This window comes from Mustela lutreola, chromosome 4 (assembly GCF_030435805.1).
Source record: "Mustela lutreola isolate mMusLut2 chromosome 4, mMusLut2.pri, whole genome shotgun sequence".
Lineage (NCBI taxonomy): Eukaryota > Metazoa > Chordata > Mammalia > Carnivora > Mustelidae > Mustela > Mustela lutreola.
Window position 1 is genome coordinate 27,687,487 of NC_081293.1, and position 26,821 is coordinate 27,714,307.

At 51.0% G+C, this 26,821-nt stretch overlaps 1 protein-coding gene across 5 annotated transcripts in view; it reads right to left on the reverse strand.

The window, feature by feature from the left end:
• Positions 1-26,821, reverse strand: part of PAX2 (paired box 2) — a 79,079-nt gene that overhangs the window by 47,608 nt on the left and 4,650 nt on the right. For all 5 annotated transcript variants that reach the window (XM_059169179.1, XM_059169180.1, XM_059169176.1 and 2 more), the window contains exons 3-4: positions 26,345-26,513; positions 25,345-25,542 (exon numbers count right to left, since the gene is read on the reverse strand). In XM_059169179.1, coding sequence (XP_059025162.1) covers positions 25,345-25,542; positions 26,345-26,513 — 367 coding nt within the window. The remainder of the gene's footprint in view (positions 1-25,344; positions 25,543-26,344; positions 26,514-26,821) is intronic.

A 26,821-nucleotide genomic window follows, 5' to 3' on the forward strand; every position in this document is an offset into this window, starting at 1 on the left:
CTCCTCTGAACAGGACTCCCTGGGTCTGGAGATCATTTTGGAGCTGGCTTTCCTATTGGGACTGTACCACAGTCCTTCAGAGTTGGGGGACAGAGTAAGATTTCCCTACGTCTTGAGCTAAAAAAAAATAACCAGGAAAGGGCTGGGTCACAGGTGGCCCTTTTTGTGCCTGGAAGTCCAGCATAGCTCACGGTCCCTTCACCAAATCCCAGGGCCTGAAAAGCTTCTCCCTGTGTCCATGCACTGCCCAGCTCGCTGGCCCAATGATTTGCTTTTCTGGGGTCTTACTTGGATCACAGCGTCTTTACTAGCCTAGTTGAAAAATCTGGCACCCACCCTGTATGCTCTGGCGGGGGCCGGGGTTGGGATCAAACACCCCAGGGCTGGGATGAGCCTGCTTGTCAGTGATCTGAGGAGCCCACGGCTCAGTGATGCACAAGACCAATGCCAAGACCAAGGAATGCTCCCCTTCGCCCACTAGTCCAAATAGGTACCCTTGAAAGCAGCTTCTCCCATGGCATTGCCCCTCCCTACACAGAAGTGTGGGGGCCAAGTTCACCCAAACCAGCCAGGTGAGTCAGAAGCCGTGAGCAGACCCCGCTCTGGTTTAAGTGAGCGCTCACGGGAACAGAGATAAGGCTCCTGCCTCACTGTGCTAGAGGTAAAGCTGGATGGAGCGAGGACACACATCCAGAGAAAGCTCAGGAGCCCCAAGGGGCCTGGAAGTAAACGTTAGAAGGAGGAGGAGGAGGAGGATCGCAGCCCCTTGCAGGTGGGGGACTGGGAAAGAAGTCCCTGAGGAAGTAGATCTTCACGTAGACCTTCAGGGGAGGGCAGGGCTGATCGGAGGAAGCGACCGAGGGCAGGGAGAGAAGTGGAAGGGGCAGCAGGTGGTGGAAGCGACCGAGGGCAGGGAGAGAAGTGGAAGGGGCAGCAGGTGGTCTGGCAGGGGCCCTGAGTCCTGCTTCTGACTCTGCCTCTCAACAGCCACAAGAGCTCTGGGGCTCACCCATCGGTGTCTCGGGGCCTCTGTTTCTTCAGCTGTAAAGTAAAAAGGTGGGACTACAGGATCTTGAAGGGCTGCTTCCCAGTGAAAAACATTACGGTTCTAAGATGAGCAAAGCGGCTGTGGCAGGGTAGGGTGGGAGCATTATAAGCAGGTGCTGGAGGAAGGGAGGAGAAAGGCATGGAAGCCAAGCTGGTTTTAGGGGTTAAAGCCCAGACTGACCAGCCAGGAGCAGTGGAGGTACGTAAAGGAGAAAGAGGAAATAAGGCTGAAAACTTGGAAGTAATGATGGTAAAAGTGATTTTCCATCTGTTCATCATCTAGTAGGTGCCCTAATTATACGCAATTTATATCACTTATACATACGACGGTTCCTTCTCCCAACAACTTCCCGAGTAGATACTATTCTCATTTTGCAGGTTGAAAACCAAAGCTGACAGAGGTTAAGTGGCTCAGTCAAGACCACACTGTTGGTGAGGGCGGAGGTAGAACTCCGTCCCTAAAACGGGTGCTCTCCGTGACTTTGTCACACTTCTGTCAACATGCAGCAGCCAGGGTTAGAGTGAGTCTCAAGCCGGGAGTGATCTCAAAATTAGAGATCCGGGTAAGGCAGCACACAGGCACAAGGTCTCAGGAAGGAAAGGAAAGAGTCCGCAAGACACTGTGAAAGCAGAATGACCAGGATTTAGCAACTGGCTGGAGTCAACCACGGCCCTAAGACCCTCAGTTCTGGGGAAAAGGCAGGCTGGTGCTTTGTGCCGCTGTCAGGAGAGGATAGGGAAGGAGGTAGCTGGTTTTGTCTTGGGCTTGCAGTGTCTGGGGTGGTAAGGGAGTGTCCAGCTGGCACAGCAGACACAGATCTTAGACTGTCAAGGAAAAGGGTATTGATAGAGACAAGGGACCTAAGGAGCGGGTGTCTGGAGGGCACCCACCTTCACAGGCTGAGGAAAAAAACCTGACCTCGTGGAGGGCTCAGAATTGGTCACATTGGAAATGGCAGGATCACAATGGGGCCATTTCACCTAAGTCATTGGTGAAGAACGTTTCCAAAAGGAGTATAATTCCCAGCATCAATGACAATGTAAAGACTAGAGGGTACTGGGAATAAGAGGCACAGATTTGAGAATCTGGGGGACGGCGGTCTCATTAAAGCAACTGGGACAGGACAGAAAGAGGTTAGGGAGTGAACAGGAGGAGAGGGAGGCAGTGAAAGTAGACACGAGTGCCTTCAGAAGTCTGTAGGAAAGGAAAGGAGAGGAACTGTGGAAACCAGTGGATGGAACTGGCAGCTGAGGGGGAGGGAAGGCCTTTTAAGGTAGGAAGGACCTGGATATGTTGGCAGGCTGAGGAGGGAGAACTAGGGGGAGAGCCTGAAGTTGCCCGGCAGAATGCAGATGACTAGGAGAACAAGGCAGAGCAAGGAGAGGCAGCAGGAAGAGCTGGCGAGAGATGGTGCATTTTGAGGTGGCTAAGAGCTCTGAAAAGGAGCTTTTACAGCTCCTCTCTCTCAGCACAGCAAAAGGCAAGTTCATCTCCCTAGAGCTGGGGGAAGGTTTGGAGCATAATCACAATGGGAAAGATCAGACAGGAGCTGAAGCCCATTGAGAATAGTCTATAGGAAAAGTCTAGAAGGGGGCTGTGCAGCTCAGAGCAGCCACTCTGAATTCATTGCAGCAAAAGCTTCTGGGATCTCACTGGGCCTACTGTGTGGGGGCTCTGGACTGCAGGTTGGTGAGCCCTGGACTAAGGAAACCCCAGGGCTGGGGCTGGTTGACTCAGATAACTGGATGGCCTTACGGAGTTTCTATCTTTGTTACCAAGAACCTCTGACCCCTGGGGCACTGGTGTAGATTTAGTTGAGGTAGCAAGTGATGGAAAATCACTACTTCCTGACAGCGGCTTGGGGATCCTGGGAGAGGAGCTGGGCAGGGCGCCTGCGTGAGTTACTCGTCTTCTTGGTGTCCATCCATGCCCCCCCAGGAAGTGGACACTTGCTAGAATCCAGAGCTGATCTGGGGAAATTTAAGAACTGGAATCGTGGATACCTGGTGGTTACTGATTGCTGACCTGGAATCCTGTACATGACTGACAAAGCCAGGGATTATCACCAGAGCTTAAAAAGATAAAGTATAGGACTTCTGTGGGTGACTGTCTGATACTACTTTCTCCTCATTCTTTCCCCATCTTTTTCATTCTTGGCACTGCAAGACAGCCAGACACATGCATGTCCTCCACGGCCCCAGGCGGGTCTGGCCCTCAAGTCAAGTGTGCAGGTAAAGCTCTTTGGGGGCATCAGTGGGGAGTCCGGGAGCCCATGTCTCTACTAGGCAGCTAGCAAGTGCCATTTCTTACTGCCACGGGAAAACGGCCCTGTCAGGACCCCTGCTCCCTACTTCTTTTTCCAGCATGTTCTCCTTCACAAGGATGGGCCCTTCCTCTCCAACCTTTCCCGGCTTGGCCTGAGCCCAGCAGGAGGCATTTGAGGAGCTTCGCAAGGGTGTCACTAGGGTAAAGGGATGAAGGGGGTGGGCTCTGGGCCCAGTCTGCCTGAGTCTGAGTCCCAGCTCAGGGGACTTTCTCTAATGAGACCTCTGACAGTTTCTTACTCCCTCACCTATAAAAAAGAATAATAATACTTGTCCACCTCCCAGGATTGTTGTGAGGTTTAAATAAGATAATGCATGTCAGATGGTTAGTATGATGCTTGGCTCAGCAAATGCTAGTGCTAATAATAAAAACAATGTCTAGGAGTAGCCATGTTCCTGTGGGTGGCCATCAGGGCCAGCTGCCTTCTATTTAGGGACTGAGCCAGGTGCAGGCAGGAGGCCTCGAAGGCTGACATGGTCCAGCCCGGTCAGTGCCGCCACTATGGGGGCCCCCGACAGAGCATCGAGAAGACAAGAAGCAAAAGCAGCAGGTGTCGTAGCCTGACCGCAAAGAGGCGCATCAGAGAGACACGCAGTGAGACAGACTAGGGCCCTCCGCCCAGGATCCCTGGGAGGGATCCACAGACAGCATGAGCCCCAGCTTCTTCAGGGCCCAGTAGATGCCAGGCGGCCGTGACTGTGCTTCCAAGGATAAATGACAAGGCAGGTGAAGTCACTCTTTCTTTGGTTAAATTCCCAGGAGGCCTCCACCTCCCACCAAGCTGGAGATCAAAACAGTTTCATCAGCTCTGTGAGTTAGAATGAAAGCAGGTAATGAGTCTCCTATTAACAGTTTGCTAAACTCATAGAGAAACCGAGGAGCTCTCAACATTCTAAGAAAGCGGCAAGGAAATCCTTCCTCCTCTTCTGGTTCTCCTACTCCTCTCACTTCCTCTTCCTCCTCTCCTTCCTTCCTCTGTGTGTCATTCTCCGTCTCTCTGCCCCGTGGCTCTCTCTGCCCATCTGTGGGTCTCCCTTCTCTGGGTCCGTCTGTCTCTCTGCGCCCCATAGTCCCACTGTGGCTGTGTGAGGTTATTGATTCCTGGGAGCTGGGGGAAAGCAGGAGGCAGGGCTGGGGTGCAGGCTCGGGGATGGAAATAGAAGGCTATAAATTATTTGTGACAGGAAAGCAATAGTGGCAGAGTGCTGAGCACAAGTCCTGTGTCACTATTAGATTCCTTTTAGCCTGATGACACTGTAAAAAAGGTTAAGTGTCTGCTGGAATCGTACACCTGGGGGGCCGGGGCAGCCTAGGAGCAGAACAAGCCACTGAGAGCAGGTATATCAATTCTCCAGGCCAATAATATTCCACTCATTGATCGCCACGCAAAGTTCAAAAATCTCATTACAGCCAGGCAGACCGGGAACTTTTTACAAATCAATAGAATGATATAATGTATGTATACTTAGTACAAATGTATCTATTCATCTATCCATCCATCCACGGTCCGCCTCAGGGTTTCCAAGTTAACCTACCCATCATATTATGTTATGTTATGTATGATATTATATTGCATTGTATTATATGATAATAAATGGTGTGCAAAAACTTCCCCTGAGGTGGAGACGAGGAGAGGTCCTATTAGCATCGAGGTGACCTCAGACAGCTCACCTTGGAGAGAGTTAGGTGACAGCATAGCCAGGGCGAGGCTGGTCAGGATTTCTAGGAGCAATGCTTCCTTAACAGGAGCCCCAGGAATAAAATCCATTGTCTACTGAGTATTTACTATGCGTTAGGCAATGCTCTACGTGTCCCTAACAGTTTACTTAATCCTCACAACAACCCATTTTGGAGATACGGCATGTTGCAATTTGCCCAACGTCACCCATTTAATAAATGGCCAAGTCTGGGGTTTGAACTCAAGGAAACTAAATGCAAGGTCCACACCTGTAACCACCACGCTAGCCTACCTCCAGAAAAGAAATGCCCTGTAGCCCAGAATCCAAACTCCTGGATTCTATTTCCAGCCTCTTCTGTTGTGCTCTGAGAAACAAAGGGTAGGGGGCTCCCTGAGAGTTAGTATTCCCTTCTCTAAAATGGGAGTAATAACACCTGTAGGAACCAGCCGCTGACAACGTGATATCTACATGGGATCTCCAAACACGTCCCCATAAAATCCTGTCTGGCTGCCTGGAGCAGACGGCTTTCCCCGCAATGAAATTACTTCTTAGCAGAACGGCAGGTTGGTCCCAGGCTTGGCCGTGTTACTGGTTTGCTGAAAGGGTCTTTAGGGCAAGAATTCAGGTGTCTGTATACATGTGCCATGCACATGTATAAATCAATTCAAACTGTCCTAGGGTAGACTGCCCACTTCAGAGTTTTTGCAGAAAATATTTCATTCCTCGCAGGGGGAAAGTCTGTCCTGATTTGGTAAATCAAGGGAACTCCAGGGGCCAACAATGTCTCAGCCTGGCTGGCCCCACAGCCCACCAAGCCAGGGGAGTGGTGGGCAGGGCCTCCTTCTGCGCCCTCGGGCTTCCTGGGCATTAGAGGCTGGATCATTCCAGAGGACAAAGGATATTTGCTTCAGCAAAGGACATTTTGCACGTAACTGTTTCAACACAGGCCTTTGAGAACTGCCTCTGCAGGCTACATGTCCCCGGGCTGAGCCCTGAGTCAAGTTGGAACAGCGCAAACAGCTGGATGGAGACTTTTCATGGCAGAACTTCAAGTGAACTGTCATAGATTATTCAGGAGAATTTCACCTCCCCTAAAAATGGTTCCTGCCTCATGATCCCAGGCGTCCTGGGATCCAGTCCCACATCGGGCTCCCTGCTCCGCGGGGAGCCTGCTTCTCCCTCTGCCTCTGCCTGCCACTCTGTCTGCCTGTGCTCACTCTCTCTGACAAATAAATAAATAAAATCTTAAAAAAAAAAATGGTTCCTGCCTCCCCATCCTCCTGAGAACTTTGAGGAACAAGGATTTCCCCTCCGTACATCCCAGGAATCAAAGCCCTCACATTCAGGACCGCCCCCTGGCAGACGAAACAGTATCTGTCCAACCTGCTCTCCCCACTGCAGCCCGGAAGTGCTTGGTGCAAAGTCATCTTCCCAGGCTCCTGCTCAGCAGTCTGTGCAGGTCAGAGTGGCTCGCCCATGCCCACTCAGACCCCTGCAGGTTTCAGCGTGGACAACCACCCACAGGTCAGGCAGGGTCTGTGCGTGAACATGGCCGCAGACGGGAAGCTTCTGGCAGGAACTTCCATTCTGGCTAGAGCACGGTAGAGCTGGAATGCTGGGCTTCCCAACCACGTGTCCCCGGGAGCCCAGGCCAGATACAATTTACCAGGCTAGATGGGCCATGGGGCTGGCCCAAGGGGGCAATAGTGATGGTTTATATGATGAATGGTAAGCATATGGATTGATTTAACTTCAAGATATGCATAGGTTTAAAAATTAAGGGGCAATGTGTTTAACTAACCATTTGGAAACCAGTCTGCAGTGCATGCCAAGCCCAGAGCGTGACCAGACTAGCTCCTTTCACCACGAGCCCTGCCCTCATCTGTCAGGGCTTCCGGGCTAGAACTGGGGTCCACCAGCTGTTCACCCCACGGTCCTGCTTGGGAAGTCCAGAGGCTAGAAGATTGGCCAGATGTGATGGTGAAAGGGGTGCCGTGTAGCCTCCCTGCTGGGACCAAGTCCTCCCTGCCCATGCTCCGTGTCCTACCCCCGGCAAGCCCTCCTCCCTAGGCAAGCAGAAGGAAGCCTAGAGGAAGTGCCCCGAGCAGCAGCAGAGGTGGGGCCTGACCTCCTTGCCTCTTGCCCCTCCCACCTCTGGCCCAGTGACTCCAGTATTCGAAAACAATCCATCGGTCTGTCTCCTGAAAGAATGTGACGTGGCTAAACCCTACAATTGCTTTCTATTACCAACAGAATCAATTCAAAATTCCTCAGCCTGGCCTTCAAAATCTTTCCCAATCTGGCTCCGCCCTGGCTTTCCAATCTATTTCTCTCCGCACCCCTCTTGCCCTCAGGGTCTAGCACAGAGCTGAAAGCTTGTCTCCTTGCTTACTGAATTCACACTGAGTCCTCCCCTAGACCCTGAGCTCTACATGGGCAGATATCACACCCATTTCTCTCACTAATGTATTTCCAGCACCTAGCAACGGTGCCTGGCAGAATGTTAGCGCTTAAAAACTATTTGCTGAATAACAAATGAAGGTTATTATTAATAATGATAAGGATAACATCTTTGGGAATGAAGTGTACTAATAGACACTCACTGTGTACCAGGCCCTGTGCTAAGCACTTTACATGAATTAATTTATTTCTCACAACTTCTTAGCAAGATTATTATCCCTATTGGACAGGTGTGGAAACCGAGACTCAGAGAGGTTAAGTAACTGACCCAAGGGCACACAGCTGTTAGGCAGCAGAACCAGGATTTAAACCGGGGAACCTGGCTTCAGAACCCATGCAGCTAACCACTGGGTGGAACAGCTCATACCCAGAATAGATGGTAGAATCTAGGAGAGGCTGGCCCGATAGAAGAGCTGCACATAATAGTAGTAAAAGAAGTAACTAGAACTTATTTCATATTCACTGACAGCCACTGTAACAAATGCATCTGCTCATTTAAATCCTAGCTACAACTCTGTTAAATAGGCATGTTCTCTATGATACCAAGGAGACAAGAGTGGCTGAGCAATTTGCCTAAGGTCAAGTGCTTAATAACACCGGAGCCAGACTCTGGGTGCAGGCCTGGGACTCCAATGTCTTTAGACTGAACAATATGACCTCTTCTGGAAATTTCTTTATTAACAGTTATCTGTGTTTTCTATTTGGGCCTCGTCTTTTCCCATCTATGTTCTGGACACCTGAGCAAATGTATGCGTAGACAATGGACAGAAACTGCGTATAGGAGCGATTCTGAACATGCTTAGCCTCTCCCCTGTGTTTGATGAGCAGTGCATCTGTGTTACAAACAATCCACAATTTTAAGTTAAGTGGCTATGGTTTCAGTATTTATATGCATTGGGAGGTTTTGGGTGTAGATTTCCAAATTCTCTGTATCTATTTATCTACTTATTTAGTTTCCGAATCAAGTATGTGAGTGTGTAATGGTACCACACACCAAAGTGTTTCTATGTTTCTAGAAACTACTACCCTGCTTAGTGTATCTTTATTTTCATGTCGGCTCTGATGCATTGATCCACAATTTATAATACTAGATATATTTGTCAAAACCTACTTCATGAATTTCTGCCCCAGTTATGCCTATTTCTGTCAAATATGTAAGCCACAGTCACATTCTGCACCAGTCCCTTTCCAGAGCATCTAGGATTCTCACATCACAACTGTGTTTTTATATTGGTCCATGCATCTGTATTGATGTGCATAGATGTGCACTTGTACACCTGTGTATCTTTTTGTCTATGGCTAGGACGTGGTGGGGGGGATGTGGAAATGAGAGAATTATTAAATGCCAAGTAGATGTGCAATAAATTCCATTGATTTTATAAACTTCAACTTGTCTTCAGTCTCCTTCCATTCTTTATCCTGGGGGCATTGCAACAAAAACCTATTTTAAATACCTTTACTTCCCCCCCTCCCCCTCCCCAAAAAAGTGTCAATATTTTATTTGGATTTTTAACTTCGCTCCATAACAGTTGTTTGACCTCCTGACTCGTGCGAGTCACATAAATTCTGGGACTTTATTCAGGAGCCATGTTCCTGCTATTGAATAAGCAATTTGGGAGGGTGAATTAATGACTTGTGCTGTTGCTGGAAAGTCCCTGAAGAAATATTAAAATTGCTTGCAGACTGAATCGATACTCAGTGAACACCCAGCAAGACGGCCTCAGCTCTGGAATGGCCACCGAAGGCAGGGCTTGGTGGAGGAAGGGGAATTCCTGCACCCAGCTCGGTGAGCCCCCGCTCCGGGCCCACCCCCCCCCCCCACCTCTCCCTCCATCCCTGGAGCTCTGTCATTTTCAGTAACAGCAAAGTCTTATTAAACCCCAGCCAGGATAGAGCTGATTTGTCCTGTCTCAGGAAGCAGGCTCAGGGGACAGTTTATTCTCTTACTAGCAACCAGAGCCCAGAGGCCTTATTGAAGGTGATGGTCTGGACACATCCACCTGCTGGAGAGACAGGATGGCGCTGCTGCTTTCTGGCAGGCTGCGCTGTGCCTGGGGATTGGCTGGGCACTGCGCTCGGGGAGGCCGTGGCCGTGACCATTTTCTGCTGGGCGTGCAGAAGGGCTGGGGGCTCTACGGCCCGGCACCGGCTCCAGCTCTGCGCATGCGTGACCAGCCTTTGCTGTTGCTCTGGCAGCCACACGATTTCAGCCTTTGTGTATGGGTGTGCCTGTGGGATGGAGAGTTTGAATTGTGTTGGGTGTACGCTGTAGTGCATTGTGCCCCGATGCATTCCTGCAGCTGGCTTAAGGTTTGTTACTTGGTGTTTTGTGATATTGTATTGAGGTGACGGCACTTTGTGTAACACTGAGCTGGAGGAATGTGGGTATTGTTTAGCAGCAATGTCTAGGTTTCTGCTTTGAATTACTGTGTTCGTTGATCATATCAGCATCTTTTTTTTTTTTTTTTTTTGTAATGTATGTCTCAGAGATTAGGTTAATGGGTGTCTCCTTGGTGATGTGGGTTGAGTAATGATGTTGGATCTGGGTGGTGGTGTAGGATTCGGTAATTGCTTTCTCAGTGTGGTTGTGGGAGGTGGGTGAGAGGGCCCATCCTTTAGCTTTTTTACCTTGCTCCAGCTTAGTCGTTTGCCCTGCTGCTTTCCAGAAGGAAGATTCTAGAGATGGGGGGGAATCTCTTCTCGAGGACCAAATGCACAGTTCTGTCCTGTTGGAAGCCAGCTGCCCCTGATCCATGAACACTTCTGACACAGGTCCTGGTACCACCTTGCCTACATCTGCCTGAAGGGTCAAAGCCTGAAGCTGGACTCAGTGCCTACTGAAAGTCTGGGTCCCTGATTTGACAAGAGGAGGATGGATGGGAGTAAACTCCCCGATTCCAATGAACGTGAACCCAAGTCCAGCATGAATTCTAGCTCCCCAGTTCACTAGTCTCCGTGACTCTGGCCATCAGCACCTTCTTCCTTCCCAGCATCCTCTGCACTCACAGGGCCACACCCACAGCACAGGAGAGTAAGGCAACACCTCAAAGATGTGACTTCCTACCAGGGTGTGGGATCTCTGTTCTGAACTTGTCAAGAGAAGGGCATGAGGCTGTAAGATATACAGAGCCCCACAAGAGACTGTAGATACCTGCCCTTTCTCTGATGGAAAAGTAATAGGAAACAGGGAGTGGCTGGAGGAGCACATGGGTTTTAGCCAACTGAGCCACCCAGGCGTCCCAAGCACATGGGTTTTAGAACCAGTATTGCCTGGGTTCAAATCCTAGTTCTGCTGCTTAGCCTGTGACCTGAGTAAGTTATTTAACGTCACTGTATTCCAGTTACTTCACCTACAAACAATCCTATAAAGCCCTATGGGGTTGTTTACGAGGCTTAAATCAATTAATACATGCGACATGCTTATAATGATTTCTGCTATAGAAAGCACTTGTTAGCTACTATTATTATGAATATAAGGGCTTACCAAGTAAAGGAGCCATAAGATTTGCCTACACATGTGTACAAGCACATCCACATGTGTGCTAATATACATAAAACCCTAAGATGAGTAAAGGTATGTGTGTGGTTTAAGCAGAGAAGTGCAAAAACTGCAGTCAGGTAGCATGGAGAGAGGGCTACTTCCCTCCTTGGTCCTCTGGTCCGTTTGGACAGGGGCAGGAGCTGGGACATGATAGATTTCACCACTGCCCATCTCCAGACCAAGGTTGCATCCGGCCCTGTGAGGACAAATAGGCCGAAAGGAAAATGGTGGCCCTTAAACATTGTACAGTTATGACAAAAAATCCCAAGATAATTGAGTTCTCAGGATCCAAATTTAGCTCATTTAAAAGATTTCCTTTCTAATTTAAAAAAGAAGAACGTTGGTCAGGCACTAGGTATAAATAAGGGATAATGAAATCATGGGGTCAAGTTGGGAAATAAGGAAGGGGTAAGAAAAGAATCAGATCAGTGAATCTGAAGGCATTTGGGTGTGGATCTTACGAAAGTCCATTGAGCTGAACTTGGCTACCTACCCAGGCCAAAGGGGCAGGGAGAGCTATAGGCAAGAATGGGACTGAGTGCTGGGCTCAGTCCATGGACCTTCCCGTAAAGATGGGGAACCAGAGCACATCATCGTGAGTTTGGAAAACTTTGGTTTTCATCTTTGCTCCTGTTATGCACAGAGTAAGTAGAATTTGTACTTGTCCAGTTACTGTGAGCTATTACGCTTAATACGTTAAGCCCAAAGTAAAATTTTTCTCCTGAATTTGCTCCATAAAATCTTCTAGCTCTTAACAGCGAAAATAACTGCAGTGATTATCAACCTCCCATGCTTCCCTGAAACATACAGAGATGTGGGCCAAGAGTAGCAGGTTGGTTTGTACTTGTCAAATATTGGCTTACTTCCCCTCTCCTCTCTCTTTATCCTTATCTTACCTTTACTTTTTCTCCTCTCTTCCCTTCCTCTTTCTGTTTACCTTCCTTCTCTTCCCTCTATGGCATTTAAGAAGCAGAGGAACCCTTCAAACCCATAAAATAAGGATTTTTTTTCATGACTGTTTCACTTTATCTTTAAAAAAAAATGACAAAATGCAAAGCACCACAACCCATGAAAATGTCATGAAGCCCAGAAAATGCCAACCTTCAACTCCTCAACCACTAGTAGGCTAGTAGGAGTGTGCAGGCATAGGAAGTTTATACACACACACATGTACGCACACACACGGACAACCATAGAGGCTGGGATCTCAACCAACGAGGACAAAAGGGGCAATTACCTGACTAATTCTGTTCAGTGGTCAGATAACTGACTCATCGTGGGCTTTTTTCCCTGCACACACATAGAACAGGCCCTTTCCTAAATCCAGCCGGGATCGTAGTGGACCGTAATTCTCACTGGCATTCACGATACACATTTCTGTTCACAGAATATCCTTTCAGCTCAAGCTTATTTATTTAAAAGAGGTCACTGTTACTGCACACACAAGCCAGAAGTCACACACGTTGATGTAGACACAGAGCAAGACCATTTGGTGACTATGACCGCCATAATAACAACTCACATGTATTGAACACTTGCTAGGTGCTGGGTGCAATGCCGAGGTGTGCGGATTAACTCAGGTAACCCTCCCAAGAACCTACGAAAGAGCTGTATGGTGGGCCCCATGTTAGATGCGTGAAGAAACCGGGGTCCAGAGAGGAGAGGAGATTTACCTAAAACCACATGGCCAGTCAGTAGGGAAGTGGACTCGAACTCCAGCCATCGCTCCCAGAGCCCACTTTCTTATATTATCTGGGTTACATAGGTTTGTGTGAACAGCCTGGCAAATAGCAGGTGCTCAGCAAAGGTTTTCTGAATGGACAGATGAAAGTATAAATGAATGAAAGACCATGCCTCCTAAGAACCAAACACTCTCCTTTAAGATAACCCTGTGGATTCCATTAGGGAAGCCAGGCCTACTGGACAGCTTACCCTCATCTGAACGAAGTGATCTGCCCTCCCAACCAGCTTTCCAGGGAGAGCGCCCACCAGCTATGCTTGTTCAAATACCAAATTCTCTAAACACCAACTCTCCACCTGCCTCTCAAGACCAGAACCGTCTCCTTGTAAGCCAGAAACCAGACCCAAATGCATCAAAGATGCTTTCTAACCATGACACTTTGTCACCTAGACTATTTTCCTCTGCAAACAGGTGTTTCCCCATGAAATGCAACTCCAGTGAAATGAAAATGAGTGTCGATGCCTGGATAAGAACTAAGAAATCTGATCAATTATGCAGATGTCTCTAAATTGACAACCCTCACAGAGGACTGCCTACAGGTTGGGTTTTCGTCCAGATGTTTGGGACTTGTCACATTTACCTGTTTGTCATCAAGTGCGTATGCATTTCTAAGAGACACAAGTGAACACTGAAAAGGAGGAGAATGACTCAGAATAAAAGAGACTAAAGCAAGCTCTCTACCAAAACTAGTCAAGCAGACTCTATCTGGGAATGGGTTGCAGCCTTGGACATCCGTTAGAATGCGGGTCTGGCTCACAAAGATTCATGGGTTCGAAGACCTTTAAAGACCTCCTAAGGGTGTTTCCTCCGCTGTCTGCAAAGCCGGCCCCATCAGATCCCTGCACCGTGGAGCTGAGGGGTCAGTCTCACTGGTCTGACAGGGAGGGCCCAGATTACGGCCAAATCCATTCCCTTCATGCTGACACAGCCTCATCCACTTTGTGGACGCCTGCACGCCCGGGCACAGAGTATCTCCACGTGCGATCCGACCAAGCTGTAGATCTTGCAACGCTTGGCGTAAATCTGGTTTGTGACTTTGTACATGTACCCCCGTGTGTGATTTAGTGCTCTGCTTTTTATCATGGCTCCACTTCCATTTTCTTTCCCTCTCTCCTTTTTAATGCTGTTTACAGCTTTCTTATCCATATAGTAGCGCGGTGATCCCTCAGTGTCTCCACTGATCTACCCACATGATTTTTCTGACCCGTGTTTTCTCTCCACTAGACTTAATTTATGTGTTGGTAAATAGGAACTTTAGATCGTTCTATTCAACAGTGTTTGGGGTTATTGCTTTTTATCAAAGGCATCACGGTGTTGAAGGACTCTGTGCAGGGGACATTTGTTTACTCCCGTGAGTGACCGGCTGTCCCCACACATGAGAAGGCCATGTGTGTGCGAGTGTGCCTGCGCGGTGCCCCCAGAGTGTGCCTCTCGGCTCCGCTGCCCTGCGTCAATGCTGCTGGGCACTGGTAGGAAGAGCTCGGTGAAACCAAGCTGGTGAAACCAGCAGCCGCCCCTCAAACGGCTGGAGATAAATCCAGGGCCCTCCCTGCAGGTGACCGCTTTGTTTTTTTAGGAGGAGGTCCACCTATGCCTCACAGGGCTGATTCCTCCAAATTTCCCCTCCCATGCACACCCTTCATCCCCGAGCTGCAGTGGAAGCTTGTGGTGACACGACTCACAAGCCAGATCTGAGAGATCTCTTCTCTTAGAGCCATGAGTTGGCAGTGGGCAGGGGAAGGGGGGCAGGGCAACGCCTTCTTAGATTTCGGGGTCATCTCCTGTCTTTTTTCTTCCTCTTTTCAATTTTTGCCACATCCTCTTCTCATCTCTAACTCTATTTGACCTTGAACTCTGTCCTCTCCCTTCTCACCACAATGTGTCCCATAGGGGGTGGGGGTGGGGTTGGCACATCCAAAGAAGCAGTTACCTGGCCTGAGAGGCCTGGAGGCCAGTAGCCAGAGGGGCCAGCCCATCCCTCCACTCCTGGAAATAAATCCCATTGTATTTGCATTTTAATTTTCCACATAAACAAAGGCCCAGAGTACTCGCTTGGGCAGCATCACTGGACGAATTTAATTAGAAATGAAAAGTTTATAGGGCCCTCTTTAATGCGATTAATGCTCAGTTAACATTTATCACATTCGTATGCTGGAATCGCCTTTTCTAAGCAGCCACTGGCCATGAAATGAATTTCTCTCAACTTTTTTTGTACCCACCCTGGGAGGTCATCTCCTAAGGAGTCTCCGGGCGGCCTCCCTGGGGCCAGGAACTACCTGATCCTCAGGGCCAGGTTAAGGGGAGGCGAGGGAGGGGAAGAGGCCAGTGTGTACTTGCTGAGGCTGGAGGACAGGGCGTGTGAGAGTGAGGGGGGCCACTATTTCTAGGGGGGAACTGGATCGAACCAGGGCTGTACCCTCTGCAAAGAGCTGAATGCTCAGCCCAGAAGACCAAAAGGTTTCAGAGCCTCTTCCCTGATTTAAAAAAAAAAAAAAAAAAAAGAGAGAACTCCCTTTCCAACACACATACTCAGTCCACTTCTGTGGCCCAAAGAACAGGTTTGAGCTAGAGCTGGCCCATGTCAGTTACCTCTGGCTCTCAGTTCCCTCTTCCTGTCTTAGACCATCTCTCTCCTACCCCTTCTCTCTCTCTCTCTCTGTCTTTCTCGTCAGGGGCTCCATTAGACTGTCCCTCCACCCAGACCCATGGTGACTGGGAAGGGAACCCAAGTCTTGACCCCAAGGAATACCTCATTTCCTTTGGCTCTCCCAGAGGCCAGACAGTCCCCGTCTGTGGGAAGGCTGCCTGCCCTGGTGTGAGCTCCCTAGAGAAGCCGAGTGGAGTAGGGGAACATGAAACCTCTGTTGGTCCCCAGAGGAAGGACAGCCTTCCTTATCTTATCAAGTTCTCTGAGCTCTTTAGTTAGAGTCTACAGAGATTGGCCCCCTAACCCAAACCAGCTACCCTGAGGAGGAACAGAGAGGAAGGAAAAAGGTAAGTGATGGGGGAGGGAGCGGAGGTGTCCTCTCTGCAGATGATAAAAGGGGATAATCAGCTTGACCTGTATTCCCACCTACAGGCACACTCCCTTTGAGGACCTTGACAGACACAAACCATGCGCTGCTACCAGGACTCCTGGTAGGCGTGTCACACACCCACGGCCTGGCCATTATGGGCTACTCTATACCCTCACCTCTAGCAGAGAAAATGCACACGTGTGTGCACACAGACTAAGTGTGTTGGGACACTTTGCGCCTGACCGGACCCCCACTCGTCAACCCATTGGGTGATCTATCGTCCATTCAACCCACGCTTACCAGAGAACATTTGCTAACGTCCCAAGTAGGTCACTCATGCGATGGCAGAGACTCTCATTCTGAGACCAAACAATCCCTTCAGCCAGAAACTCTGTGAACAGCAAACCACTAGCCCTCTGTTTGATAAGACTGACTTCTTTTAAGCGCTCCCTGGAATACCAGGACCAATTAGACAGCTTCCCAGGACACGAACACTGGATTCAGCTAGATAGATAGCACATGCCCTTTCCAAAGTTCACAGGCTCTTTCCAAAACAGAGCCACACGGAGGCCCTCAACGCAGGGTCACCGACTTCTCTCCGTCTGACACACAGCCAGGCACCATCTCGTCCTCTCAAATTAGGATGGAAAGTCATGGGAGGTAGAAGCAGTGTCTCCTGGGCTCCTGGGTGGCTCAGTGGGGTTAAAGCCTCTGCCTTCGGCTCAGGTCATGATTCCAGGGTCTGGGGTCGAGTCCCACATCAGGCTCTCTGCTCAGTGGGGAACCTGCTTCCTCCTCTCTCTCTCTCTCTCTGCCTGCCTCTCTGCCTACTTGTGATCTGTCAAATAAATAAATAAAATCTTAAAAAAAAAAAAATAAGAAGCAGTGTCTCCTCCCTGACCATCTCTGTGGTCTGTCAAGCGAGATACACCTGCCTACTAGGCTGCTGGTTTCCTGCAGCTTCCTCCACCAGTCCAGCAAAGACTCTGTGGCCAAGAGGGAGCATCAGGGCAGGGGAAGGCCACCTCAGGGGCTCCAACCCTGCGGCCACTGCCATCCTCCCTCCCTGCCCTCCTTCCTTCTCTCCCCAACCTCTGAGCCCTTCCTCTCTGATTTCTTGACCTCACTGCACCTACCGGGTAAGAACAATTCCCCTCGTAGCCTGCTGCCCTGTCTTACGGCCTTTCTGCTCCCCCTGCCAAGCGGGACCTATAGCGTCCCTCTCTGGCTTCCTCCATCCCCAAATGGCTGCAGGGAGAGCTCACTGCAGAGCAGTTCGGGCAGGGCTGAAGGCAGGCAAAGGAGGAAGTCCAGGGCAGAGTGGCTGGAGGCTCCTGGGCAGAGGGCCTCGAATCTGGAACACCTAGGAAGTGAGGAACCTCCCTCCCTCCCTCTTGGCCTCTCTCTGACTGTCCCCTCTGCTGGGGACCAGGCTACAGCGACTACATTGCAGTGACCCGACAGCCACACCAGCCTGCCTCATGGTGCTGCTGGCCACGAGCCCCAGCTCCTGCGACTTGACCTCCCACACCACTTCCTATGTCCTACCCCCTTTGTCCTTCCTGGTTGGCCTCCCTTTTCTCTTTTACCACCTCTGAGTTCCCTGAAGTCCCTCTCAGCCTGGTCTACCAGCTGCCCGGAGCTCAGGCTCCCTCTGACCACCTCCAAGCACCACGAGAGGCCCTTGGTGGAGACACACGGGATCCAACCCCCTTTTAAAGCTTCCAGAGCTCCCTGCTGTGTACTCTGGCCATGCACTCCATTCTCATCCAGCCAAGCCAGCTCCGAGGCCTCTCCCTTTCACCCCTCAGCCTACACCTCCTTTTTCACTCTTCAGCCCTCCTTCTGACTTCCGTCCTCCGCTCCTACTCGTGCCTCACCCTCCCTTGCCCTCACAGTAGAGAGTGGACTCTCCCCTCTCCACTTACCTTCCTCGGGGGCTCCTGGACTAAGGGGCTCTGGAAACATCCCCCACACCCCTGCTCCTGCACAGTTAGAGCTCTGGTCTGAAGCAGGGAAGAGAAGCCAAGTCTGGTGACCCAGCCCTGGGGCTACAGACCAGGGTCCCAGGACTGAATCAGGCCTAAAGCCACGTTTTCATCCACCAGTGAGGAGTTTTCAAAACCCAAATCTTCTGCCTCTAGGCTGGGCCCACATCCTCCAGCGCTGTGGCCCAGCTCTCACCAGCTCCCTCCCAGCTCCCGCAGCCCCACCTTCCTCCCTCCACGTCCCTCCAATCAACCTGACCCCTCTAGAATGCCAACTCTCGGTTTCTCACACTCTCACGTGAAACACACAAAATAGCTTCTTCTATTATCTCTCAACACCCAAAAGAAAGAGTCCATTGTTTTTTGTTTGTTTGTTTGGGTTTTTGTTTGTTTGTTTGTTTTGTGGTTTTTGTGGTTGCTGAAAACGACCTACCAGAGGAGCCTGGCTCCATGGCCTCTCCCGTCTCCCTCTTTCCTTCTATATACTTTCTTCTCCTACCTGCGGGGGATGGCATGGGTCCCTGCTCCTTCTCCTCCAGTCCCCTGTCACTCTCCTCTTTCCCACTTCTGACAGCTCCCGGAGCCCAAGGCATCTGCCTGTGCCTTCATGTCCTGCCTGGTCTCCAAGGCCTCTCCAGTCCCCAGTTACGTGTTTCTTACACAGAGCCTCTTCCTTATTTCCTCAGCTCCTGGGTTCCTGGAGGAGGACATGGCAGCTGGGCCCAGGGCCTGGCCCTTGGGAGAGCTCTGCCAATGACTGTGTTCCCGTGCTGCTGTCACGCCTCCTGCGGGGGGGGGGGGGGGGGACCTATATCCCTTGGTGGGTCTTGGCGTTAGAACGTACAGGAAAGAGACCCACTGTGAAGAGCATCTTTTTAGTTGTGTATACAGTTGGTCCCTAACTGATCTTGCCGACTGGGCTGGGACAAAGTGAGTGTCTAAGTGAAGACGGACAGCTGACCTCACACCTCTCCAGTACGAAGGTGACATCCCTGTAGCCAGGGCCCTCTTTTGGGGGGCTGAATGGACCGTGGAGTATTACAGCTTAAACAAAGATTGAAGGAAAATTTGACTTCAGTTTGCCCAAATTATGAAACAAAGAATCTTTAGCTGAGCCCTACTATCACCCACTGGTCCAAAGACTGCCTCACTGATTAACCTGATGGGCAAGGACAAGGTGTCCAGCCTTTGTCTGTGACTGCAGGACACATCCTTTAGAACTTCCTCTCTTTCCTCTTGGCCTCGGAGCCTTTTTGCCAAAGAGCACACACACAGAGCCATACACACTCACAATGACAACCTCTGTGCCTAGAAACCATTGTGAGCCGTGTTCAGGCTGTACCTTGCCAGCACCCAAACAACAGATTCCACGGGAGGAAAACTTTCAACCCCATGGTTTACTGGTAAATTTCACTTCCCATCTGTTTATTTCACTTGGGATAGGGGCATTGGTTAGTGAGTTACTGTTTCCCATGCCTCAAATCTGTCAGGGATCTCTCTCTCCTTTCTGGACTCACCCACACAGCCAGGTGCGCTGCACTGGCCACAGCTGCACCTGTAACTGCTTCCCTTGCAAAAATCTGAACTCTGGACACCTGGCGTGGGTGTGCCGGGAAACAGCAGGGATTCAGAGAGGTGGCCGGCCAGGTTGGAAGCCTTCACTGCACTCTTTTAAAGAACAGGAAGTGAAGGGGCGCCTGAAGGGCGCAGTCAGGTAAGCATTAGACGCTTGATTTCAGCTCAGATCATGATCTCAGAGTCGTGACATCGAACTCCACCCCCTACACTTTGGGCTCTGCAGGCAGTCTGCTTGGGATTCTTTCCTTCTCCCTCTGCCCCTCCCCCTGCACGGTCTCTCTGGCACGATCTCTCTCTCTCTCTCAAGTAAATAAATAAATCTTTAAAAAAAAAAAGAACAGGGGCGCCTGGGTGGCTCAGTGGGTTAAAGCCTCTGCTTTCGGCTCAGGTCATGATCCCAGGGTCCTGAGATGGAGCCCCACATCAGGCTCTCTGCTCAGCAGGGAGCCTGCTTCTCTCCCTCTCACTCTCTGCTTACTTGTGATCTCTGTCTGTCAAATAAATAAATAAAATCTTTAAAAATAAATAAATAAATAAATAAATAAGAAAGAACAGAAGTGAAAAAGAACTACATAGACATCATTTCTTCTCACTATGAGACCTCCAACTCCAGGTAGCAACAAGGAGGGACTGAGGACAAACCTGAGAACTAAGAGAGGAAGTCACAGAGCTGGAGATCTAGGAAGCTGGGAGCAGAAAATGGAGCTCTTGGCTTAGGGAGTTCCTTCATCAGTCCTGCGGACAAGCTGGGGAAGGAGGTCTCCTATCCCCTGCAGGTTCCGAACAAGCCCCTCTTCAGAGTGCAGGCTCTTGGTGTGGTTTGTGGGGGCAGGGGTGGCATTCATCTTCTGCACCAGTTACTACCACGGCTCCTCTTTCTCTGGAAGCTGTGATGTTCTGGTCTACAAGCACATTCCATCCCATGTACAACCACACTCTCTTGCAGGCACCGGAATAAGCCCAACTGTTCCCTCCCACACCAACTTCCAACACTAGATCCAGTCCCTGGATCTACTCCGCACAGGAATTGGCCCCTTCTACTGATATACACATAGCTCTGCTCCCTCCCCAACCTTCCCTGCTCCGGGTACCCTGTCTCCCTTCTCCAGGGGCTGCTCCTGCCCGGCCCCATCTCCCCTGGCTAATTCCCCCTGTGGTCCCTATATTGAACTGTTGTGTTGTCCATTTCCCTGTGACAAGGGCTCTGGTTACAGAATTATTGATTGGTTTTCATGCAGACAGATGGGCCTTTCCTGAGCTCCCATCGAAATCTCTGGCTCTACGGGCTGATCGTTGACTCTCGGGGTGGAGGACTGCACCCGGAGACCACCCTCCATGCAACCTTCTTTGCCCAGGCTATGGACGGTAATAAATGGAGGCAGCCTGAATGATAATAAAAGCAATTGAGTAGGTTACCTGTGCAGACACAAGATTTATGCCTCTTCATATTTGATGTGATTGTTTTATTGAGTTCTCAAAATAGTTGGGACACTAGTTAGTTAGTTAGGAGGAGTTTCCCTCTCTTGTAACTAAGGGAACAAAAATGGCTTTTCAAGGGGTGCCTGGGTGGCTCAGTCTTTGGGTGTCCGCCTTTGGCTCGGGTCGTGATTTCAGGGTCCCGGGATCGAGCCCCACATCGGGCTCCCTGCTCAGTGGGAAGCCTGCTTCTCCCTTTCCCACTCCCTGTGCTTCTGTTCCCTCTCCCACTGTCTCTCAATCTGTGTCAAATAAATAAGTAAAATCTTTTTTAAAAAATGGCTTTTCAAGAGGACAGCTCCAGCTCATCTGAAGAAGTAAGATCAACAGTCGTACCCAGTTCCCATGTTAGTCTAGTGATGGGTGATCTTGGCAGCAGGAGAGCCTTCTCTGGGGAAGGATGGTTGAGCAAGCCTCCTCAGACAGAATCTGGTGCATCTGTTTGCTCTTTGTGACCCCCAGTCTGGTAGGCCCCGGGCCACAGAAGGCAAGTTCTCTGTCCTTATTTCTCCTCGCCCTCTGAGGACAGAGCCTCCTTCTTAGCTCACCAACTTGCCTTGGCTCTTTGCCATGAGACCAACAGTCCAACAGCTACAAGGGCATGGAGATGTGACAGGTAAAGCCATCCTTCTGGCCCAGATTCATGCCAAGCCAGGTCTGAGAGTCTAAGAGTCGAATGTGCCATGTTCTAGAACCTGAGTTTCAGAGAAAGACATATACTCCGGCCCTGAACATATCTTCAGCGTTCCCAGCTTCTTTGGATTGGCCTTCAAATGAACAGCTGACCCACTACTGTCACCCCACTGCCAGACCTCCAATGAGGCCCTCGAATGACACGGGATGGAATCCTTGCACAACACCGGGGCTACAGCCTGGAAGTCAGTGTTGTCACCGCTGGGAAAATGAACATGCTTGCTTAGAGCCAAACAGGCTGAGGGAGAGCATGGGTAGCAGGTGATCAGTGAGAAACTGACTCTGGAAGAGTCCACTCCAAAGATCTAGGGGCAGGGAAGGCCCTGATCCCAAGAGTGTAGGGCAGGCTGGAAAAGTTAAGAAAGCAATGGCCTTTCCGTTGGCTCATTCTAAGAGATCACCCTCAGGGGATCCTTGGTAACCCTAGACTCCACCTGGAGTTTGTACTGATTCTTTCAAAGGAACGCTAATCTTTGCCCACAACAACGGCCAAATCAGAAGACGCTGGCATATAAACAGGAAATCCCTTCCAGCCTGGTCAGTTGCTCAGTGACATAACTGGATGACTTTTCCCCCCTTCAGTAGCATGGATTTCCCTCCATCTCTTCTCGCTCCGCCCCCAGGCCATTTCCCCCACTAGGTTTCAGTCTTAAGTCACCTGTTTATAAACCTTGGTCCACTACAAGGACGGCATATAAGCTGAGGGTGGCAACACCATGCTTAGCGGTCAGTAATCCAATATCGAGACTGAGTCACAGAAATTCCACAGACTAAGCATTCCAGTCATCCCTCTGGATTTTTGACAGTGGTCTCTAGGGGCAGGAGTGTGTTTGGGAGGCATCCCTGACCCACTCCACTGACTCAGAGAGGTATTTCTCTGAGGATTTACCAGTGGAGTACGTGGACGGAATGTCCAAGCCTTTATCGCGACAGGATCAGAGAAAACCAAAACCAATTTTAAGGCATGAAAGGCAATTTCATTTATAACCATAACAGCATATTTCAAGTGCGGCAACAGCATCTGTTTTGGGAGGAGAAGATTAAAAAAAAGGAAAAAACTCACAATTTGGCTCAGGTGGGTGAGTATGTGTAGACTTCATTTCTTGCCAGCCACCGGCACACACACACACCCTTACAACAGTTAAGAATACCAAAGACAAGTGGGCATCTCTCCAACAGTAAGGCCCTATACTCAAGAACCACCCCGAGGCACCACACTTCCTGCACAGAGGAAAATCTCCAGGCCCTTCCTATACTGAGTAAAAATTTACAAAGTTCCTGAAATCACCAACGCTGACAGAAACATCCCGTCTTTATCAGGCTTCAGGGTGAAACTACAAATCTCAGATAAACCTTTCCCCCTTCAGAGCCAAGCGCCCCCAGGGACGAAGCCGAGGACATGCGGGCCTAGACACATCCCTCTAGCCCCAACTCAGCAGCACAAGGGGAAGCCCTCAGAATTCTTTCCCAGATTGGATCCATGGTGGGATACTGTCCCAGAGCGAAAGCAAGAATACCTTGACTGCTCCTTGTTGGCAAAGCAAGCCGGGAAGCCTAGTCACAGACCCAGGGCTGGCTGCCTATGCTGCCAGTGGCTTCCCTGTTCCTCTCCTCCCACTCCCTCTCCATCTCCAGCAACACCTGCCCATGGAGGGCCATTTCTACACACCCAAAGGAAGCCTAGGTGCCCCTCAGGGTGGTGGGGTTCCACGCGACGAGCAGATTCCATAGCTGTCATCATTATCAAGCTGAGGCCGTTCTTTTCCTACTCCCTACCCACCCCTCTACTTTCCCCCAGGGCTGGGGAGTGCACCCCCAGGCTTCTGAGGTCAATCCTGGGGTCACCTGTTCCCTGCTTTCTGTGCCTTTTCAGAATGAGCCTTCCCAAACTCCCGCATGAGCCAGGTCTCCAAAACATCTGAGCCAGTGAAGGTGTATGTTGGGGAGAGGAAGGACAGAGTTCTAGACAGTGGTGGGGTGGGAGGCAAGGAATGCTGGCCCCAGAAGTGCCTTGATTGCTCCAGTCCTCCAACCATCAAGAAAAACAGACCACCTTTACTGTGCATGTCTTGGGGTCCTCCAAAGCCTTGCAAATCCTACCACTGATGACAAGCATTTCTCTTGAATGTCCCCCAGGACCCCAGCGCCCAGTCCCATCAGCATCGTTCCTCATCAGGCATATCTCTGTTCCAGCTCGCTCCCAGGACCAGCAGAGAGCCAAGAGGCTGAGTCTCCAGATGGCTCAGAAAACAAATGCTTTGTCCCCGGCCCTTTCCTAACCGCCAATCCTGCCCCAGCTCCAGAGCTTCCCCAGCCTCCTCTGGCTTTTAAATGTAAAAGACACATTCCTCTCCCAAACCACCCAGAGTCTTAATCCAGCTCCTTCGAAGGTGTCTGAATGTCAAACCGCTATGCTTTCAGTACCTAGCGAGCCAGGCCCAGGGAGCTGGAGGGTTTTCGGAGGGTGTATAATTAGCTGATCAGTATTATGTTACCCTGTTCATAACTGAATAACCATTTTAATACAGATGGCACACACTGGGATAATTTCTGGGGTCGCCTCACAGTACGTTACAGCACGAGTGTGGCAGAGGGAATCTTCTTTAGCCAAGGTACATTCTACCAGCTAATTTTACCTGCTGTTTTCAGGATGATTTGGGATAATTCCATATCATTTGCAAAATATTTAAAAAAAAAAAACTTGATACGTGATGCCAGTTTCAGAAAAAGGCACCATCTGTATTATTAGTTGTCTTGATAATGAGTCTATGAAGAATACAAAGAATACAAGGGTATGAAACCCTCAGCCTTCTTCTCACTTGGGAATCTGCCCTAAAATGGGGGGGGGGGGGGTTGAAAGGTTGGCCAGGCTGTCTGGAACTTGTACAGGGTCTCTGCTGATGTCAGAGTATAGTTCTGCGATGCTGAAGCCATCCTGGGTCCCTGCATCCCACTGCTCCTTGTGCCTGCTGTAGCCGACACAGGCCCACTTTTGCACACCGGCACGGTGTGTACACACATGGAGTGTCCATGCGTACTGTCCCGGAGAGCAGGCTGGAGTGGCTTGGGGAGTGGGAGGCTACCTTGCACAACTCCAGCCTGTGTCGGCCCACGTGCCTGAGCCTGTCACTGTACAGACTTCTCCCTAGCCCTACACATCCCAAAGTGGAGCCTGGGGGTCTAGAGCTCTCCCTGCCTGCCTGGTGTCCCACTCCTTGTCCAGCTCCTCTGCTCCCTGCCAATTGCTGGCTGGTGGCTAGCGTTTGCTCTCAGGCCTGGACACTGGTGCTTATAGGCCGGAAATCTGTGCGGAGCTGGCTAGCAAGGCCTGGGCTCCTGGGAGGCAAGCTTTGTGGGAGTTGGCAGGGAGGGTGGGGAAGCCAGGACAGGCGCTGCCCCTGGGGAAGGGAGCATGCCTTTAGAAAGGGAAGTCTGTTTGGAAGCGATGAATAGACACTGGTCATTTTAAAGGCTTCGACTTAGGCTGTGATTGTCTCTAGATACCGAGGCACGTAATCTTGGAGTCTTAATTACCACAAACACTTGGATTCATTTCCAGGACGCCGGCGGGAGAAGCCTGGCAGGGAATACCCAGCCCTGGGCTGCAGACAGCTCTGTCTGTCTGTCTCTCTGCCTCCCAGGTCTCCTCTCCCTGCCCCAAGGACTTAAGGACTTCGGGGGCTGAGAGCCTGGAGCAAAGGCAGGGGCAGGAGAAAGAAGAGAAACCACAAGCTGGGAGACACCCTGATGGGCAGGAGCTGGGATGCCCCACCCTGTAGTCGGGGCTGGTTTGCTCACCTGTTGATGGAAGAGACGCTGGGCACGGTGTCATTGTCGCAGATGCCCTCAGCCAGGAGCCGGTCTCGGATCTCCCAGGCGAACATGGTGGGGTTCTGTCGCTTGTATTCAGCAATCTTGTCCACCACTTTGGGCGTCGCCACTTTGGGCTTGGAACCTCCAATCACTCCGGGCTTGATGCTGCCGGTCTCATAGTACCTGCGCCGGGAAGGCCGGCGGTGTCAGCAAGAACAGGCCATGGCAGGGGGCAGGGAGGCTGCAGGTTTCAGGGCGGTGGAGCCATGCTTCCACCCGAGGCAGCAGCGTGGAGGGAAAAGACTCAGCGTGGCTGAGCCAGCTTCCTGAGGGTGCGCTTGGCTGGGGTGAGGGATGGACCGCAGGAGGAGGGGGAAGATGAGAGGGACACTCCCTCCAGGAAGACAGTCATGCCGGGGACTGAGAGCAGAGCACACCAGCGGGAATAGGTGCCCCTCGGAGTTTGAAAGCCCGGCCTTTTATTTAGAAAGAACAGGAGGAACAGCAGGATTCCAGGCCTCCAGGCCCTCCAGGGCTGAGGCCCCCACCTCTAGCCCTTTCCTACTGAGCACGGAACCCTGGTGAGAACCAGGACCTTCCTGTCCCCTCCCCAGGGCTGATTTTTACTTTCCTCTTGGGGACCCATTTACGCTCCCCACCCTGTTCCTCTGAGCCCCCCAGTCTGCATGAACTCTGCTTGGAGAGGACTCCCTCCCTGTCTGAAGTCTGGGATCTGGCAGCCTCTTCTCAAGAACCCTAAAGCTGGGCAGGAGCTGAGTGATCCTTCTCCACCCTTACTCCTGGGCCCGTGGCCACCATCTGAGTACTCTCTCCAAAAGGAGCAGCTCTCTAGGTTCCCCCCAGTATCCAGATACCCCATCTCCCACTGGCATCCTGGACTTTGAGCCAAGTCCTTGGTCTGGAGACCCAGGGCCTCGGGCTGAGGAGGCAAGGCTTCTCCCAGGGGTGGCTCTGAGGCCCTCACCTGCCCAGGATTTTGCTGACACAGCCGTGGCTGACCCGCAGCTGCCGGGATATGTCGCAAGGCCGCACCCCCTGGTGGGCCAGCTCCACGATGCGCTGCCTCACCACGTCGGGCAGGGGCCGGCCGTTCACAAACACCCCCCCGAGCTGGTTCACACCCCCGTGCCCTGCTGGGGAGAGACAAGAAAAAAACACAACACCCCACACACAGCAGGGACCGGCCATTAGTCAGGGTCCGTGGCCCAGGACGTGCGAAGGGAGCAGGCAGGGCGGAGGGGCATGATCTGGGATGCGCGGCAGAACGGTGGTCCCCGCTGCCGAGCAACGCAGGGCGACTGGAGATTGAAACCCACGGGCCAGGCCGTAGAGACGCGGAAACCCAGACGCAGGGCAGAGAGCAGGGAAGAACACAGCTCTAAGACCAGCACCTCTCAAGGGAGAAAGTGAGGGAAGGAATGGAGAAGCAGGGTGAGAAGAA